This window comes from Alosa pseudoharengus, unplaced genomic scaffold (genome assembly GCF_046254945.1).
Source record: "Alosa pseudoharengus isolate Yale_2024_CS ecotype anadromous, Long Island Sound unplaced genomic scaffold, YU_APseudo_1.1 YU_APseudo_1.1_scf_19, whole genome shotgun sequence".
NCBI lineage: Eukaryota > Metazoa > Chordata > Actinopteri > Clupeiformes > Clupeidae > Alosa > Alosa pseudoharengus.
Genome location: NW_027468657.1, coordinates 16,854,701 through 16,874,933, shown reverse-complemented (window position 1 = coordinate 16,874,933; position 20,233 = coordinate 16,854,701). Strand labels below are relative to the sequence as shown.

The 20,233-nt window shown below is 44.7% G+C and overlaps 2 protein-coding genes across 3 annotated transcripts; one reads left to right on the top strand and one right to left on the bottom strand.

Annotated features, from left to right (window-relative positions):
• Positions 1-7,800: 7,800 nt before the first annotated feature.
• mrpl46 (mitochondrial ribosomal protein L46) lies at positions 7,801-11,698 on the bottom strand. 2 transcript variants are annotated; one of them, XM_076292885.1, is made up of 4 exons: positions 11,433-11,698; positions 10,634-10,871; positions 10,070-10,240; positions 7,801-8,466 (listed from the first exon to the last, which is right to left on the bottom strand). In XM_076292885.1, the coding sequence occupies exons 1-4, from the start codon at positions 11,691-11,693 to the stop codon at positions 8,219-8,221; spliced, it is 918 nt and encodes a 305-aa protein (XP_076149000.1). In that variant the 5' UTR covers positions 11,694-11,698; the 3' UTR covers positions 7,801-8,218. The 2 variants fall into 2 exon arrangements, with proteins under 2 accessions (XP_076149000.1, XP_076149001.1); XM_076292886.1 differs by having other exon boundaries at positions 10,673-10,871.
• A 269-nt stretch (positions 11,699-11,967) lies between these two features.
• On the top strand, positions 11,968-17,576 carry mrps11 (mitochondrial ribosomal protein S11). Its single transcript, XM_076291887.1, has 6 exons — positions 11,968-12,135; positions 12,311-12,415; positions 12,588-12,686; positions 13,110-13,239; positions 14,973-15,038; positions 17,246-17,576. The coding sequence occupies exons 1-6, from the start codon at positions 12,047-12,049 to the stop codon at positions 17,351-17,353; spliced, it is 597 nt and encodes a 198-aa protein (XP_076148002.1). The 5' UTR covers positions 11,968-12,046; the 3' UTR covers positions 17,354-17,576.
• The last annotated feature ends 2,657 nt before the right edge of the window (positions 17,577-20,233 follow it).

Here is a 20,233-nt window from a genome sequence, read left to right as displayed (position 1 = left end):
ACACACACACACACAGACACTCTCACACACACACACACACACACACACACACACACACACACACACACACACACACACACACAGACACTCTCACACACACACACACACACACACACACACACACACACACACACACACACACACACATACACACACACACACACACACACACACACACACACACACACACACACACACCCACAAGCATGGTTCTTAGATTTTTTATGAGTGCTGGAAGCAGAGACAGGGAGAGAATGTGAGCAAGGGTAAGGAAGACAGATAGGGTGGGTACCACTCAGCTGTCACACACACACACACACACACACACACACTCACAATGAAGGGAGGAAGACAGATAGGGTGGGTACCACTCAACTGTCACACACAAAGAAGAAAGAATTTAAAAAAAAATGAAGGATCAAGGTTGATGTTCAAGCTGGGCTCTCTAAAATGCCTTGCGACGTATGTAAGGGATAATGTATAGAACGCCGGTCATTACTGGGAAAATAAGTCCCGACAGGGCGAACCGGACGTCTCTTCAGGGCGTCTTGTTCCGCCGTGAAGGGACTTATTTTAATGACCGGCGTTCTATACATTATCCCGCTTATTATACGGTTACTTGCCAAAACGAAATAATAAACTCCCCACGATACCACTCAGCCTACATAACCTAGCCTATTGGTTACCGTTCATCGTGGCATTTGTTGAGAAACAAATAGTTCGCAACAACACACGCTGCTGAACTTGAATGTTTGATTCAAGTTCAGCAGCGTGTGTTGTTGCGAACTATTTGTTTCTCAACAAATGTCGGGACTTATTTTCCCAGTAATGACCGGCGTTCTATACATTATCCCTTACATACGTACATACAGTACATACAGCTGATCAACCGTCTGCTTTCACATTTGAATGAAGTTTGAATGAAGTTCCAGTCCTTGCGTAGTGATATGAAAGACGTATCAGAAGCACAAAACCCGTTGCCATTGACAGCGGTAATTATATGTTTGCAGCGGTAATTACATGAATATATCTTACCGCTAGAACTTTGGGAAATCCCATTCAAGTCAATGGAGCGTTCTACTAGCATTGTGAAGAGCCGTATAATAATCTTACGTAACGCTGCTACATAAATAAAACTGAACAGAATTGAATTGAATTGAATCGTAGCATTGTAGCATATTCTGGCATTTTTGTCACAGTTCCACATTCCTCATGCCTGTTTGTGAGATGGTTTGGGCTGTGTGTGTTCCATCCTCATGGCACACACTTATAGCTCACACACACATACACAGACTCGCAAAACGCACATACATACACACACACATACACACACACACACATAAGCACACACACATAATTCACACTAAAACAAAAACACACATGTAACTTACAATCATAAAACATACACATTACTCACACTTCACACAAACAAACACACACATTTAAGTAAGCGACAATGGGCGACACGGCATTCGGTTCACAGAAATAAATGCACGCTTGAGATTGTAAAACGGCCCCGACGTGCAGCAGAGCCTTGTAAGTGCATTTATTTCTGTGAACCGAACACCGTTGAGTCCATTATCCCGCTTATTCCACTGTTGCCACTTGCATTGTGTTCATTTCCTGTTATGTAAAAATTCGCTTGTAGAACTACTTCTTTCCACCAGATATAAACTAATGGCCAAAGGCCAGTCGTTAGTTCCATCTCTCCCGTTGTCAAGTAGGTATATCCCAGGATTCTGACGAACCTTAGCTTTGACACATTGCTATTTTACTTAGCCTACTGCCATCCAACTAAATCCACCTCCGTCATATTAGCTTGAATGCAACATGACAGTTCATTTAAACTTCACAATGAGTTCAGCGAATTAATATACAAGTGAAATACAGCCAACAAATTGGATCTACTTCATAAGTGTGCAAATAGTTAAAACAAAACACTCACAAAACACACATATAAGACACACACATCTTACACTAACATTCACAAAACACACACACACCAATGGTCCTTTTCCACTATGGGGTAAATCCCCTGTGTCCGGGGTAAAGCCTCGTACTTTATATATTTCCATGATTGAGGCCTGACCGGGTCTGAGGGCCAGACGGCCTCAGGTCGGCCCAAAACGGGACTTTTGGAATAGAATATGACACACAAAAAAAGAAACGGAGAAATTTAAAAACAGACCGGTAACATTTGTTAAGGGTTGCCTAGCAACATAAGTGACTTTGCTTATTTTTGTGAAGAAAAATGATCTACAAATATATAAAATCTTTGCAAAAGAATTAAGGAAACAACTTCTTACAATGTTATGACTTGTTTTAATGTCCTTATAATTAATTTGACGTATGCTCGCGGTGTCATTGCTAAGCAGGAAAAGGGCCAAAACATTCACAACACATAAGAGACGCTGACACAAACAAAACACACACATAACTCACACTAACACACATACATATGGTAACTCATGCTTACACTCACAAAACACACACATATAACTCACAACGGTAAGACGGAAGGGGGTACCATGACTCTCATGAAAACAAAATGAAAACACTTGATGTTTATCAGGCCGAACTGGAAGGGGGATTATTGCATTTCCATCTTTCAGCTCTGGCAACTGCAACTGGAAATCAAAAAGCCTCGAGTGACATCCTTCTCACACCACCCCCTTCCGCCATACACGCACGCACGCACGCACGCACGCACGCACGCACGCACGCACGCACACTCCATTCTCATTTGTCTCACCGAAGACCCAATCCAAATTGACTGCATTGCATAGTCTCCAGAAGATAACCCATTTTTAGTGGAAAAAAATCCTAGTTAATTGTGGAGCATGATTGCCTTTCACATGTCAGATACGAGAAAGGAATTGTTCTAATTTCTCCTGTGAGATAGACAGGAAAAAGGAAATACAATACAATGCTGTAGAATAACGCACAGACACGTGTGATTGTGTGTGTGTGTGTGTGTGTGTGCGCACACACATGCATGATTGTGCCTGTGTCTGTTTGTGTGTGTGTGTGTGTGTGTGTGTGTGTGTGTGTGTGCCTGTGTGCATACACATGCATGATTGTGTCTGTGTGTATGTCTGTTTGTGTCTGTTTGTGTGTGTGTGTGTGCATGTGATTGTGTGTGTGTCTGTCTGTTTGTGTGTGTGTGTGTGTATCTGTGGCTGTGTGTGTGTTTGTGTATCTGTGTCTGTTTGAGTGTGTGTGTGTTTCTGTTTGTGTATCTGTGTCTGTTTGTGTGTTTGTGTGTGTGTGTGTGTCTGTGCCTCCTTGTGTGCTTGGGTGTGCGTGACAGGGGAGAAAGGCAAAGTGCTTGTGATCAGCATACTGCCTCCGCCTGACAGACTGACAGTGACCTTTTGACCTACTGTCTATGACAGGACGCACAACCCGGGAGCCTGACCCTGCTGTGCCGTGGGCCAACGCAACTGTCATCCTGTCTGTAGCATGGCGCTAAACTGTCACCGCTTACCCCCGACACACACACTCATAAACACACACACACACACTCATAAACACACACACACACACACACACACACACACACACACACACACACACACACACACACACACACACACACACACACACACACACACACACACACACACACACACACACACACACACACACACACACACACACACACACACACACACACACACACACACACACACGCAGAGCCACCACCTCTCATGTCAGACCTCCATATGCTCATCACCGCAGCGAGCGTCAGACACTGACAAACACGCCCAGCGGTGGTCAAGCAACTCCTGTGGCCCATGCCGGCCCACACCGCACCACGCTACGCCGCACGTCTATCAGCTCAACATCCGGCCAGGACGACGACAGCAGCAGCGGAGGAAGAGAGGAGGAGAAGAGGGGGAGAAGAGGAAAAGAGGAGGAGGAGAGGAGGATGAAGGAGGATTGGAGGAAGAGAGGAAGAGGAGAGGAGGATGAATGAGGATTGGAGGAAGAAAGGAGGAGGAGAGGAGGATGAAGGAGGATTGCAGGAAGAGAGGAAGAGGAGAGGAGGATTGGAGGAAGAGAGGAAGAGGAGAGGAGGATGAATGAGGATTGAAGGAAGAAAGGAGGAGGAGAGGAGGATGAAGGAGGATTGCAGGAAGAGAGGAAGAGGAGAGGAGGATTGGAGGAAGAGGAGAGGAGGATGAAGGAGGATTGCAGGAAGACAGGAGGAGAGGAGGATTGGAGGAAGAGAGGAAGAGGAGAGGATGAATGAGGATTGGAGGAAGAAAGGAGGAGGAGAGAATGAGTAAGGACAATAGGAGGAGGAAGGAGGAGAGAGAAAGAGGAGGAGGAGAGGAGGATGAAGGAGAAGAGGAGGAAGAGAGGAGGAGAAAGGAGGATAGGAGGAGGAATGATGGGAAAGGAGAAGGAAGGAGGAGAGAGGAGAAAAGGAGAAGAAGAAAAAAGGAGGAGAGCAGGAGAGGAGAGGAGGAGGAGAGAGGGGGAAAGGAGGAGGAAGGAGGAGAGGAGAAGAGAAGATGAGAAGAGGAGAGAAGAGGGGGAGAAGATGAAGGAGGAGAGGAGGAAGAATGAGAGGGAAAGGAGGAGTAGAGGAGGAGAGGAGAAGAGGCGGCTGGACAGGGGCCAGATGCTTGTTTGTTTCTCATCTCATTCTCGTATTTGTCTCATTTTTGTCTTGTTTCTGTCTCATCTGCGACAACTTTGATTGAGGTGAGAAGGACACAGAGGTGTGGACCTGTGGCCTACAGGTTGTCCAGGTGCTACCGCTGTGAGTGACTCAGCCAATCGTGTGGCTACTATCTGGTCTAATAGCACTCTCTCAACATGGTATACTGGAGAGCACGTGTTTTCATGTATTTAACGCCAGAGCTCTAGGACAGTGTGGTTGTTTGTGTGTGTGTGTGTGTGTGTGTGTGTCTATGTGTGTGTTTATTAATTAAGATGATAACCATCTGCTGCACTCCAGATTATTGTATCTTATCTGTAAAAGAGTTTATTTAATAGCTAATTTATAGCTGTGACCATCGAAAAGGGGTTCAGAGAAAGCCTACACTCTTAAAAAGAATGTGTTGTCCCTATCTGGACACAGAGATGTGTTAAAAAGACAACGCAAGTTGTGTTGATTCAATGCAAGTTGTGCTATGTTCAACACATTTTGTGCAACAAATTTAAAAAGGAAACAACACAAACTTGTGTGGTCCCTATCTGGACACAGATGTGTTAAAACAAGGCAAGTTGTGTTGTTTTCAACACATTCATTTTAAGAGTGTAGGACACCTATGAAATGGTCATAATCCACCATGCCTTTTGCAACACTCAAATCTTATGACATTCTTATGTCATCTTATAATCACCAGTATGTCTTCTGCCTTGCATGAATAACTAATAATCACTCGCAGTTCAAAATGGCCACATTTATCATAGGTTTTTTGACACCCCTTCAGTCAACCGCATCGACGTAACAGTCAGATTGCTGCAGTTTCAGTCCAGTGATGAACAGGAGGATGCATGAAAAGGAATGAGTGGAGCAGCATCCTTCCCTCTTCCAAATTAGCCCAGTTATGTAAGGTCATTACCATTTCTAACTGCACGGCGGCTATATACTGCCCCCTAGAGGACAAATCCATACCTGACATGTTCACTCACGTAGCAGTTTTCGCTTCCCCGCACGTCAGTGTGTGTGTGTGTGTGTGAGGGAGGTGGGTTTCAGCTCTTTATTATTCTGCAGTGTCCTCTCAGTTCTTTAGGACTGCCAGTAAACCAATGTGTGAGAATCTCCCTCTTTGCACACACACACACACACACACAGACCACCCACACCAATCTGTGCGGAGGGTCGACCCACACAGACCTCCTGTGTTGAGCCGGCTGCTCCTGTACCCCACCCCCTGCCCCCCCGCCTCCTCACCACTCCTCACCACTCCACTCCACTCAACTCTGCTGCAGTCCTGTGAGAACAACAAGAGCATCGATGGATGGGTGTATGAATATGGATGGTGGTGAATGAATATGTACTCATCGTGGGTGTATGTATATTACTGTGAGTAGTATGTGTGTATGTTAGTGTGCTCATCATGAGGGTATGTGTATGCCATCGTATGCGGGTTTGTTTAAGTGCTTGTGTATGTGTACAGTGTGTGTGTGTGTGTGTGTGTGTGTCTCCATCTCTAATCATCGTCGTCTCAAGCATTTCTAACGCACTACAATCCAAATGGAGGCCAAGCAGGCTCCCAGTGCCCTGGGCTACGCATACGCATGATCTTAGTGTCACTCCTCCAACGCTTAGGAGAGGTGCTCAGAGATACATGAGAACTCAGATCAATCTCAAACAGTCATAAGCTCACTTATAAGGGCTTCTGTGTTACAGACCTATTTTTTTTTTGCGCAATGGTTAACAATGGCTATGTTTACATGAGCTGGATAATGCGATTACTGCCAATAGTGGAAAAGATATTAATCCAGTTAAAGAATTTAGAAGATGGCATGGTGTGTCGACTCTTTTGAATAATCCCATTTACATACATCACATGCGTATTTCTGTTAGCTATAGGAACTGTTGGAGAGCAGAGGTTCCTCCAGCACCATTTTTCTGACAAGACGATAAGACTCACGGTAGGTTTGCTTGCTTGTGGTTGCCTTTGACCATGGTGATTAAAAATGCATTACGTACCATCATTGACAACCTTGAGAAAGTATCACTTTTGAAACATTTTGGAGGGATAGTTTGGAGCAAATCAACAACAATGCAGCAAAAAAAAAGAAGAGGCCACTGACTGACTGAAGACATGCACTGACCTAAAGAGTAACCTGCGAAAGCAATTCTCTGAATATTTATCTGAAGTCCACATCAGCTGTCTGCCAAGACCTCTATGAAAGAAGCAAGGCTGTGAGGGCAGAATACTGATCATAAAACCCACTGCAATGGAAATCACACTATTTGGGATGAGGTAAAAATGGCACAAGGCAATATGGAGAGCATGAACTTCCCAATTAGGTGCATCAAATAAAGTTTAGTTTGTAGCATAGAGAGCCCACACAATATTGTCTGCTCAAAAAAGAAAAATATTTAACAATAAACTACTTATTAAAGCAACACAATGTAGTTTTGTTACCATAAAATAATGGCTTAAAACTAATGTACATGGGTACATGGGTATATGGGTATCCAGTACGTTGAAAACTGACAAAAGGGGAAATTCCTACGTTGTGTTACTTAAATACTTTATCTTTTGGAGCATAGAGTAAGAAATCAAACAGCACATGATAAACAGCACAATCTTTGAGATGTTGCTTATTCTAATTAATTATAACAAGTTGTGTATCATAACTATGAAATCCATCAAATATCTTTTAGATTCCAAATAAATTTATTATATTCCTATTATATTGCCAATATAACAATCTGTTATAACATATACACTCACTGTACAATTTTATTGTCTTCTATCTGGTTTTCTGTTGAAGCTGTCTGTATTGTCCATTATTATACATGTATTAGTAGCATCTTGGAGGACACCTTCACCATTGTACACTCAGTCAGAGATGTAAAAAACTGTGCCTTGAACAAAACGGTTTTGAGATGGTATTCTGTGCAATCGGCCTTACTTTGCCCCGAGGGAGCCAACGAAACAGTATGTCAATTTCACTCTCGTTTGTCTTCCGTTGCCTTATCAAACGTAGCCATACAGACAATGCCTGGCACAAACACCGATATGGCTGAGAGCGTTTCTGTTTACACATCGGTAAATTTTAGGTAATAAAAAACTAATCGAATTACAGACAGCAAATGACCCACAATGGAGGAATAAACAGGGTATACTTTTATTTTACATTTTATAGTAATAAAAAAAGAACGGATTCATTTTATACCATCATATGCATCAGCAGTCATAACTTATCCCTCATGAGGTTAGAGTCAAGCCGTCTAACTCCTACGTTCTCTAGTTTGACACTCTTTTATGGCCATCTCTCCAACTGGAACTTTTCTAGAACAGGCTATTAATCAGATTTAAGATGATTCAGATGTCTTTTTTTTATACAGAGCATACAAAATGGATGTCTCTTTTAAACGTTCTTCTTTTGAGTTATTCAATGAGTGGTAGAGCAGTCAGGACTCACTTCCATTATAGATGCTTCAAAGTGCTCCTCCTGTTTTGGCTCTTTGCTATGAGACACTTGTCCTGTTGTCGTGGTGACCGCTGTCTGGCCAGGCTTCTCACAGGCCCAGGATGAAGCGGTCTGCTTGTCTCAGGTAGTCTGGCTTTAGATACCCCTTCAGTTCGCTCTTTTTCACCCACACAAAGGCACCCTTCTCAGATGTGGGATTGGTGCCACTTGAAAGCAGGGCTTTGAAGAAAAAGACTTTGGCTCCGACGCAGCTCTCTGTTTGAACGCCTTTAGGGAATTTAAACTTGTATACCCCGCATGGACTGTTGCCCAGGAATCTCGCCTTTAAATCAGTACCTGGGAACGAGAAGAAAGGAGAGAGGAGAGAAAGGCTCAGAGAGGAAGTCATGTCCAACAAGGGAGGGCCTTATCTTCAAGGTCATAAACAACACACTGCCTATTTCAGAGACTGGACTGTTGAATTATGTTCTTAGATTTTGACAGCCTTCATCAAAATACAACCACCATCAGCAATAACTTAATCAGACCCTATGTTGAGCTCTATACCTGCAACCCTCTCACTCTAATCAGACCCTATGTAGAATACTATACCTGCAACCCTCCCACTCTAAACGGACCCTATGTAGAGTACTACACCTGCAAACCTCCCACTCTAAACGGACTCATGTAGAGTACTACACCTGCAACCCTCCCACTCTAAACGGACCCTATGTAGAATACTACACCTGCAAACCTCCCACTCTAAACTTACCCTATGTAGAGTACTACACCTGCAACCCTCCCACTTTAAACGGACCCTATGTAGAATACTACACCTGCAAACCTCCCACTATAAACTTACCCTATGTAGAGTACTACACCTGCAACCCTCCCACTCTAAACGGACCCTATGTAGAATACTACACCTGCAAACCTCCCACTCTAAACGGACTCATGTAGAATACTACACATGTAAACCTCCCACTCTAAACAGACATTATGTAGAGTGACATACCTGCAAACCTCCCACTCTAAACAGACCTTATGTAGAGTGACATACCTGCAAACCTCCCACTCTAAAACAGACCTTATGTAGTGACATACCTGCATCCCTCCCACCAATACCCTCCCACTCCACTGAACTCCACAGTGTACCAGTTGAGACTCCATGAGGGTCAAATGGGCAATGAAATGTGTTAGTATGTGCCTTTATATAGGATGGTCCATATGACATGTGTTTGTGTGCCTTTATATAGGATGGTCCATATGAAATGTGTTAGTATGTGCCTTTATATAGGATGGTCCACATGAAATGTGTTAGTATGTGCCTTTATATAGGATGGTCCATATGACATGTGTTAGTATGTGCCTTTATAAAGGATGGTCCTTATTAAATGTGTTAGTATGTGCCTTTATATAGGATGGTCCGTATTAAATGTGTTAGTATGTGCCTTTATATAGGATGGTCCTTATTAAATGTGTTAGTATGTGCCTTTATATAGGATGGTCCGTATTAAATGTGTTAGTATGTGCCTTTATAAAGGATGGTCCTTATTAAATGTGTTAGTATGTGCCTTTATATAGGATGGTCCGTATTAAATGTGTTAGTATGTGCCTTTATATAGGATGGTCCTTATTAAATGTGTTAGTATGTGCCTTTATATAGGATGGTCCATATGGGTCACTGCAAATAGACAGCCTCCCTGCATACATGATTTGTGCAAGTGCATATGTGTAGGTGTAGGTGTGTGTGTGTGTGTGTGTGTGTGTGCGTGCGTGTGTGTGTGTGCGTGTGTGTGTGTGTGTGTGCGCATGTGCATGTGTTTGTGTGCATGATGGCATGTGTTGCGTACATGAGTGTGTGTGTCTCTCCCAAAGCTCTCTCACTCTGAGTGTGTGTGTGTGTGTGTGTGTGTGTGTGTGTGTGTGTGTGTGTGTGTGTGTGTTGACAGTGGGCTACCTGGCAGGCTGGCTAAGGCCCTCTCTGCGGTCTGTCGGAGCGTCTCCCCTGTGGTCCACTGCAGCTGGGGCAGTAGCCACACTTTCTCCTTGCCCACCTCCTGCTGGACCAGCAGCACCAGGCTGTCGCTCAGGCAACGGTCCAGTGAGCTGGGGTCCTCACCGGCCGCCCCTGAACAGGGACAGTGTGTTAATGTCACATTTATTGAATTCAGGCAGAGATGGAAGGGAGATCCTCATGTCTGACTGAATTTCTGAATACATTAGCTCTGACTTAAATTCAATTAGCTCTGGCTCTGTTTTTGGTCTGTGGTCTTGGCTGAAAAAATTGTATTGTTGTCCAAACAAGTAAACCTCGAATTGCATTTCCAGGACTTCAAGCCAGGAAAATGTATGTCCCTTTAAATCTTGAACACCCTTACTCAAGCCTGAATTCCAAAACACTTAAAGGCCTGATATCTGCCTCTGAGACATGCAGGGCACCTCTACTAAATTAAATGAATATAGTGGTCAATACCAACCTCTACTAAATTAAATTAAATTAAAATAGTGAGTTAAAACCAACCTGTTGGTGTGTGATTATTAAAGATGTGAGGAGACGCACCATTGGCCCTTCCTGTGGGCTGGAAGCGTTTCAGCTTCTGCTCCCAGGCGTCCTCGTCGTCCTGCGCCGTGACAATCTCCTGGTTGACGAGGTCCTCGTCGTCCGAGTCGTAGTCTTCCTCCTGCTTGCGGCTCATGCGCTCGGCATCCTCCAGCAGTCGCAGCTCGTGGTCAGAGAGGCGGCTCCGCTCTAGTTCCATCTGGGCGAGCAGGAGGGAGATCGGTTGGTCTCTCACAGCCATCCAGAAGGACAAACTGTCACATATCCATTTCCAAGTAGCCTACTCTTTCTACGCATGTTTTGTTTAGATGCACTAACAGCATGGTGATTTTAGTTTGAAAACTTCCATAGCAGCATATTTCAGAAAAATGATGGATAGGCCAACTTTCATGCAAACTAAGTGAACAAAGTAAAGACAGGCTGTATCACAGGTCAAAGTATCTGATACATCATAGCATTACACAAATCCAAGACAGAGTTTCCATGTCACAAGCACCTATGAGGAGAAAATAAATAGAGAAGACTGGACACTAAACCAATGTAGAACCCCTTGAAGATGATACTACAACGTAGGCCATTGACCTGACTGTTTGTGTGGATGTGGAATCCTACATGTCATTGACAAGGAATAGACCAAGACATCCAGCCGACCTACACGATTCAGCTAAACTGGCAAAGTGCGACTTATGAGCCATATAAGTCACTGTCACAAAGTTAACAAACACGTCTTCGTTGACGTTAACATTTTAAAAACCCGTACCTGCTGCATGATATCTACAAATTTCTGTTCAATGGGATTCGGATCTTGAGAGACCACGGGTAGTCTCTGCAGACACACAGCGCCGTAGAGTTTCCACTGGGAAGCGGGTTTGTGCGTTTCATATTTAAGTTTAACGGCACAACTGCACTCCCCACTGCTTGAGAAATGTCGGATACCCTTTAGCAGTGTTGTAGATGTCCTGTTGATGTTTCTGAACTGCCACATTGAACGGACAACCATTCCAAGACAGGGCGCCGCCATTTTCCTCTCTGACAGGACCCACAATGCAGTGCAAAATGATGCTTCCTTTTGGGTGAGACTATTATTTGCATTTGTAGGGGTTATTATTGAATGCTGTCATCAATTCAAATTACTCTGCAATAACTTTGACCACAAGATGATTAGTATTAAAATATTAAATCACTAAAATAATTATACAGGGACATTTATTTCCAAAGACCCCCCTGAAATCGCATACGTGGTAATTGCATCCATGATTCTTCCCCCATCAGGTAGGAATTTTCCATGGCGGACACACGTGAGCTTGAATGTCATCTTATTTTGTAATGCTACCGAGTTAGTGGTGGTAGTACATGATCAAAATCATATAAAATATGTCGAATTTAACGTCTAGGTTATCGAGCTTGGCGAGATGTGCAAATCAACACATTCTGGCTTCCTTTAACATGGTCCGAGCAACAGTGTAAGTACGCTATGCAATGCAACAGTGTCGGAAGTAATCCCTAGCCTTACATTAATAAGATGTACAATAAGGAGTATCTGTGGACCTTAACTCTCAGAATGCTCAATAAAAATGGTGTTTTCACCATTTGTGTGAACATGTGAATGGTGTTTTCATGTCTATGTTTTTGTTGTAGTGTAAGTCCAGAGTCTCGGAGACCCATATGTTCCAGTGCGGTTAGACAACAGGAGTCCGCCGAGGAGGCTACAGTTACCCCTAAAACCAGTTCCAGAGAGTTCAGGTATGCTTTAAGTCAACATAAAGTCAGCAGGATAATTTTGTACCACACATACTGAATACAACCGGTAATTGTAGCAGTAATGTAACTTTACAGTATTTGACTGTACACATTACTGCAGTTATGCCCTTCATTTCATTCTGTATCAAAACCACCTTGACTTCTTTTTTTCCAGTATATATCCACCTATGCCAGGGGAGGACAGTCCTTTGAGATGGGGTGGGATGAAATTTGAAGATTTACCAATTGCTCACATCAAAGCCACATACAACAAGTAGGTTCCATTGGACTACATAATTAACAATTAGGGCAGCCGTAGCCCACTGGTTAGCACTCTGGACTTGTAACCGGAGGGTTGCCGGTTCAAGCCCCGACCAGTGGGCCGCGGCTGAAGTGCCCTTGAGCAAGGCACCTAACCCCTCACTGCTCCCCGAGCGCCGCCGTTGTAGCAGGCAGCTCACTGCGCCGGGATTAGTGTGTGCTTCACCTCACTGTGTGTTCACTGTGTGCTGTTTGTGTTTCACTAATTCACCGATTGGTTTAAATGCAGAGACCAAAAAGATCAAAAGAGTATATATACTTGATCAAAGATCAAAAAAGTATATATACTTACTTATACTTAACATAATTCCATACCAGTAGGCCCATCTGCTGAACTACGGACATTTGCCTCTCTCTTCCCAATGTGCTTTATCAGCACACATATACAGGTTACAGACCACAGTGGACAGTATATGGCTAGAACCTCCTGTGGAGCTGAAGGGTTCCGGAATGTGAAGAAGTCAACACCTATTGCCGCCCAGACAGCTGGGATCTCTGCAGCTGCAGTAAGACATCAGCTCATGCTTCTCTATCACAGCCCTTTGAGCAGAACAGATTTTGCCTACTGACGATTCAATTTGGCCGTGTTAATGGCACTTAAAGCAACACCAAAGAACTTTCCCTCTGTCGCATGCACGCTATTTGTTTATCCAGCACCAGCTTTGCAAATAACGAGAGTCCACAGACAAGGTAGAATATTTTGCATGACTTATAAAAGTACGATGTATTGCGACATCAGATGCAAGTCAAATTTGTAGTTTCTTATGTCTCATTCCATCGAACTACAGATCCGCTACCCAATCTGGCAAACTTACATAGTGCGGTTATAGCCGATAGAGGGCCGCGAAGCGAATGCAGAATTGCCATTCACCCTGTTACAAGTTGATGAACAACTGAAACGATTTTGGAAACATTATTTTAATGTACAAAAAACTCTTTGGTGTTGCTTTAACACATAATATCCCAGGCCTGTCAAGTAAACTCTGTGGGATGTAAAACAGACCAAATGAAATAGATAGCCTAGTAAAGTACTAACCACCTAGGGCCCTATTTTAAAAATAAAAATAATAAAACTGGGCAAAGTACTAGTCTAACTAAAGCTTGCTTAATAACTATGCAAAATCTATTTGCAAATGTAATACCATGAGATCCTAAATGCAAACATCGGTGGAAGCTGTCTCACACTGCATGATTAGTTGATGCACGAGAACTTTGCTCAGTGCTCATAGACTGACTTTGCACTTTTGCCCTGCATTCAGATTAGGGCCCCTAGTGTCAAAGGTCTGTAGAGTAAGCAAAACTATAAAAGATCTGTAAAGATCTCATGACAAAGGGTAATGTGGACATACAGACTGTTCATCTCCTGAAGAACATTCATCATGGCCATGTTACTTAAATGTCCACAAGGTGGCAGCATACCCACATAGGGCTGCTGAGGTGTTTGTGTCTGCCGTAAGGACACCTGACGACCCCACCCATCTGTTGCTTTCTCTGTCAGAGTTGATTTCTGCACCCACATCCATCTATATGTCAGTATGTTATGTTCATCATTTATCTCTTATAATGTTGCCTTGCACCTTCTGCTATGTTTGGTTTAGCATCAGATGAAAGGACATTCATTTATGTTTGCCTGTAGCTGCTTGCTTAGAGGCACTAGTTTGCTTTGCTTTTTTCCTGGAGGCGCGCCAGTTTATTGGGCTCAGTAATGTAGCTGGCTTGTGTTTTTATCAGCCCAAGGTCAGTGGCGTCCGCGGCGCTCCTGTCCATCCTCTCGGCTCTGTAATGTAATGTACGTGTTTGGCTCTGCCGCCGCCGTCGCTCCCGCTAGACTCTCATTAGCACAGCGCCCAGCATGAATCATTTCCTCCGCTTGTGCCCTAATGAAAGTGAGCCGGTGCGGCGGCAGCCCCCGTTTTAAAAAAAAAAACATCCCGTAATTTTTTCACCCCCACCCCCACTAACACGCTCCGCAGGCCCTCAGGGACGAGACTCCTGCGGCTCCAAATCAGAGTTTCTTCAGATGCCAGTGTTTGCCCTCGCTCCACCCCGAGCTGCTAAATTGTTTACTGAGTTCATTTATTAGAGTTCATTTGATAAGCGAGTCAGGGCTGCCTTGCTGCCCCCCTCTCCTCCTCCTCCTCCTCCTCTCCTCTCCCTCATCCTCCTCTTTTTTTTCCACTCTTTTCCCCTTTCCCTGTCCTCCGCTCCTCCTCTCATCTCCATCTCTTCTCCTCTGCAGAAGGCACAGGCGAAGGGGGTGACGTTCGTGCGGGTGGTGGTCAAAGGCCTCGGCCCCGGGCGTTTGGTGAGTACTGTACCGCAGCACCGCCTCATCATGTCTCGTGGGTTCTCTGCTCCATCAGTCTTAAGAGCGGAAAACTAAGAGTGTGATTCCTCTTGTGGGCCTTGTTCCTCTATGTTACACACACACACCGCTATGAACAATCTGTTCTCGATCACAATAGATGCCTTTATTATGTGAAAGTGCACAGAGGACACGTGCGCGCGCGCACACACACACACACACACACAGACACTCTCACACACACACACACACACACACACACACACACACACACACACACACACAGACACACAGACACAGACACAGACACACACAGCTTAAGACATGATTTGATCCCTATTGGGTTTTTTTCTGTTTTTTTTTATTTATTTTTTTTTTTGTGTATGGATGAGACAAATTGTCCCTGATGCGTGGGCATTTGGTAGTCTGTGATTTGGTGGCGGTGGCGTTTTGCACTGAAAGATTCATGGGCTCATTAGTGCAATCTGGCCTCGTCTGTGTGCTACTGGGCGGCATCTTGTTGAAATCTCTGGCCCATAATACATTCATGTTATACAGCGGCCCGGTGACAGATGAGCAATGGGCTGTCATCATCGCAGCATTATCTTTAACACAGAATTTCACATTTTAATTACAATCCTAACATAGGATGGCTCACCACTCTGTGAAAGTGGAAGGAGCAGTACAGACGCTTTTGGTACATTAGTTTTGTTTTCTGTCAATAATAATATACACTACTACCCATGTTGCTATTTTGATGAAGGTGATCTACGTATATTTTTTATTGTAGCTCTTTGATCTCATAGAGTGAACAAGAGCTTCAGGGTAATGTTAGTAAGAATGCAGACATATATTGGGCCATATGCCTTTATTCCATCAATAGAAGTTTCCATAGAAATCAACTTTTTCAGAGATGACAAAGGGATAAAATAGCATGCCACTCAGCAGCAGCAACGGTAAATGAGAGCAGTCCAACATGGATGTAGAACCGGGGGAAGAACAGACGCAATGCAGCCTCATGTTACAGATGCTCCTTTGTGGCTTCACATCTGAACCTGGACTCTGGGAAGCTGTCACGAGGCACCTAGCAGTCTCCGCATTGTTCACCATGTAGGATCCTCAGTAGTGTTCACTACGTAGTATCCTCAGTAGTGTTCACCACGTAGGATCCTCAGTAGTGTTCAACATGTAGGATCCTCAGTAGTCTTCACTACGCAGTATTCTCAGTAGTGTTCACCACGTAGGATCCTCAGTAGTGTTCACCACGTAGGATCCTCAGTAGTATTCACCACGTAGGATCCTCAGTAGTGTTCACTACGTAGTATCCTCAGTAGTGTTCACCACATAGCAGCTGCAGTGGTGTTCACCTCGTAGGATCCTCAGTAGTGTTCACCACATGGGATCCTCAGTAGTCTTCACCATGTAGGCCACATCTGAGCCAAAGGTGTCCATCCATGTCCACTGCTAAAAAAAGAGATAAAAGTGATAGAGAAGAGAAAGTTGTTTTGTTACTTTTTACTACAATTATTATACTATATCTTTTTTATTTCATTGTTACTGTAATCTCGGCTTCACTGAAAATGAGGACTACCCTCAATGAACCTCCGAGAATAAATAAAGGTTGAATGAATGAATGAATGAATGAATGAATGAAAAGGGTTCTGGATAGTGAAAGTCAAACTTTTATGTCCATGTCCACTGATAATGGAGAAATAGAAAAGGAGACACCCAGAAAATATATATGGGTGCTGTCTAAAATAATGAAAACAGCAAACCGAATAGCTGCACATTGCTCCAACGTTATATAAATGTTAATTTTGATATTTCCTTATTTTTGTTACGTTTAGTTAGTGTCTACTCTGTAGGATTTTCCATACTGTGTTGCCTTTTGGATAACCAGAGTGCTTCTACATGTTCTTGCCATCAATACAGTCAAGCATGTAATTATGTGACATTTGTTGGACATTCACAGGTTTATCAGATAAGCTGTTAATTTAAAATTTGATTTGTAAGGACAGGAATGAACAGATCAATGATGGCAAGTTGAAACGAGAAACCGATTAAGTGTGAATTTTTGCTGTATTGATTTGGAATACCAGGGGAGAGAAAATAATGCTCTTTCATGTGTCTGTGCGAGTGTGTGTATATCTGTGTGCACTTGTTCATCTTAATGTGAATGAGTTTTTGTGTGTGTCTGTCTTCTCCAGTCGGCCATCAAGGGTTTGACCATGGGGGGTCTTGAGGTGGTGTCCATTACAGACAACACCCCTGTGCCCCATAATGGCTGCCGCCCCCGTAAGGCTCGCAGGATGTGAGGCGTATCGCAAGAGCCCATGGACCCACAAAGCCTCCTACTGCCCGTAGGAGTCGTCATGCCACGCAACCCACCTGTGCCATGCACCTGGGGCACTGGAAAGTCAGCCATGCCAGTCATCCAGCCAGCCGTGCTCAGAAGACGATTCCCACTTAATTGTGCAGTTACATTCACTGTTTTGGTTGTGTATAAATGTTCATTAATAAAAAATATTTAAAAAAATATACACATGTTCATGTCCCAGTGTGTACAGTTGACTGTTTCCACTTTGGACTCTTGTGTTTGTCTGGCGGCGCTGATTGCTCATGACCCAGAAGCGTTCACGTTTCACCCGATAGAATCACTGTGAGAAATGGAAAATTAAATTAGTGAACATCAGCAGACCTGTGGTGGAAGCGGCCTTTATCTCCCCCCTAATATCTGCAGCCCGAGGCGTGTCAGTTTTGCCTTCAATCACGCTCCAGCTTGGAGCCCAAAAGCAAGGTGCAGAATAATACACTATAAATAAAATGGAGCCCTGTTAGATTAGTGCCCTTTCCTGGAATTATATCAGGTGCTCCGTTTCCACGGCAACGGCAATTAGCAGGGACTCTCAGGCAGCCAGTGAATGTAACTCTGTACCCATAGCAACCAAGGTCAGGCCTGCAACGCGCACAGACATGCACACACACACACACAGGTCTGCTTTCACCCGGGTTCTTTACACTGTGCGTGCAGCAGCATCGAGGACAGCAGAGGGGAATTGAAGGTTCAGAATCTGACCCATTGTGTGTTCTATGGCAAAAAAATAAATACAGAAATAAACCCATGGCTAAATAAGAAAATAAGTGGACATCAAACAAGAGGCAGCTTCAGGCTGATGTGCGCTGATTTCGTTTAATACAGCATCTGAACAAAGGCTAAACTAAAGCTGTATTGTGTGTGTGTGTGTGGGTGTAATGTTTAACCATGGTGCTGTCTGCCTCAGTGCTGACAGAGAGGGTTTATTGCTGTTTAAAAAAGAGACCTGGCTACTCATGCAACAGATGCCAGCGGCTGAGGTTCACTATGTCTCTTATTTAGCCATATACACTATCTACCAAAACTCAATGTATTATGCAGCATGTCCACCTGCAAGTGCGCTTTGAGTGTTGAGAAAAGTGCTATAATGTAATGTGTTGTTGTTGTTGTTGTTGTTGTTATTTAATCATACCCAACAGCTCGGGCTGTGCATCTACCAGACAGAGAGGAATTCTTTTCCCTTTTTACTTGTCTCTCTTTTTCTCTTTCTCTCTTTTTTGTTATTTTAAGCAGCAGGGTTATCTGACTGACTGTGTGTCCAAGGGGAGCTGAGACAGACTTAATGAATATGACAATCCTGAGCGCAGTACAAGCGCAGCACATCTGATCCACCTGATTGGTGCATGAGCGAACAGATATGACAGATACTGGATGTGTAGGTTCTTATCAGAGCTTCTTTATCACTCTCTACCAGATCTATACAGGGATGAGAGTGTGTGTGTGTCACTTGCAGGTGGACAGCACCTTCTCGGCTGCTCGCTATAACTCCATGTGTGAGAACACTCCTTAAAATGCATCTGATTTGTGTGTGTGTAGTGATGTGAATATGTAGTACTCATGTGTGCATGTCTGTGTGTGTGTGTGTGAGTGTGTGCTTGCTTGTGAGTGTGTGTATGCATGTGGAGTGTGTTTGTAATCCCATTCGGCAGCTGCTGTCTTGTCATTAGGGGTCTCCCATAGCAGCGGTTGATAAAGTGGCCTGGCAACGGCAGAAACAGCTCTGACCAAATTAACCCCTACAGCACCTACGGCAAGCCCCACTGCACCCAACAGCCCTACGGCAACCCCCACTGCACCTATCGTCCCTACGGCAACCCCCACTGCACCCAACAGCCCTACGGCAACCCCCACTGCACCTATCATCCCTACGGCAACCCCCACTGCACCCAACAGCCCTACGGCAACCCCCACTGCACCTATCATCCCTACGGCAACCCCCACTGCACCTATCATCCCTACGGCAACCCTCACAGCCTTCACATTGCACTGCACTGACGTTACCACTGCATCTATCAGCCTGTCGTCAAATGGCAACACTGCATCTATTGGCCTGTCGTCAAATGGCACACTGCACTGCCATCACCTGAACCTGCTGGCCTCCTCACATCACTATCACAGACCAGGCCACTGCACCCCTGAGCCTGCTCACTGACACACACCACTGCACCCATGAGCCTGCTCACCGACACACCACACCACTGCACCCATGAGCCTGCTCACTGACACACACCACTGCACCCATGAGCCTGCTCACTGACACACACCACACCACTGCACCCATGAGCCTGCTCACCGACACACCACACCACTGCACCCATGAGCCTGCTCACTGACACACACCACTGCACCCATGAGCCTGCTCACTGACACACACCACACCACTGCACCCATGAGCCTGCTCACCGACACACCACACCACTGCACCCATGAGCCTGCTCACTGACACACACCACTGCACCCATGAGCCTGCTCACTGACACACCACACCACTGCACCCATGAGCCTGCTCACTGACACACACCACACCAGTACACCTCCCAGCCTACTCACCGACACACACCACACCACTACACCTCCCAGCCTACTCACTGACACACACCACACCAGTACACCTCCCAGTGCTCTGCCTGCTGAGAGACCACTACTGCCACTGCCGCTTCACTGATGAGCAGCTACAGGACAGGCCACAATCTGCCTGAAGAGGTAGTTACATCTAATGCCACCTTCATGACACATCGGATATTCGGAAATCCTGACCTCCGAATGAGGAAAAATGACTTGAACGCACCGTTGGGTCGGATTTCATGCTTGAAGACTCGTG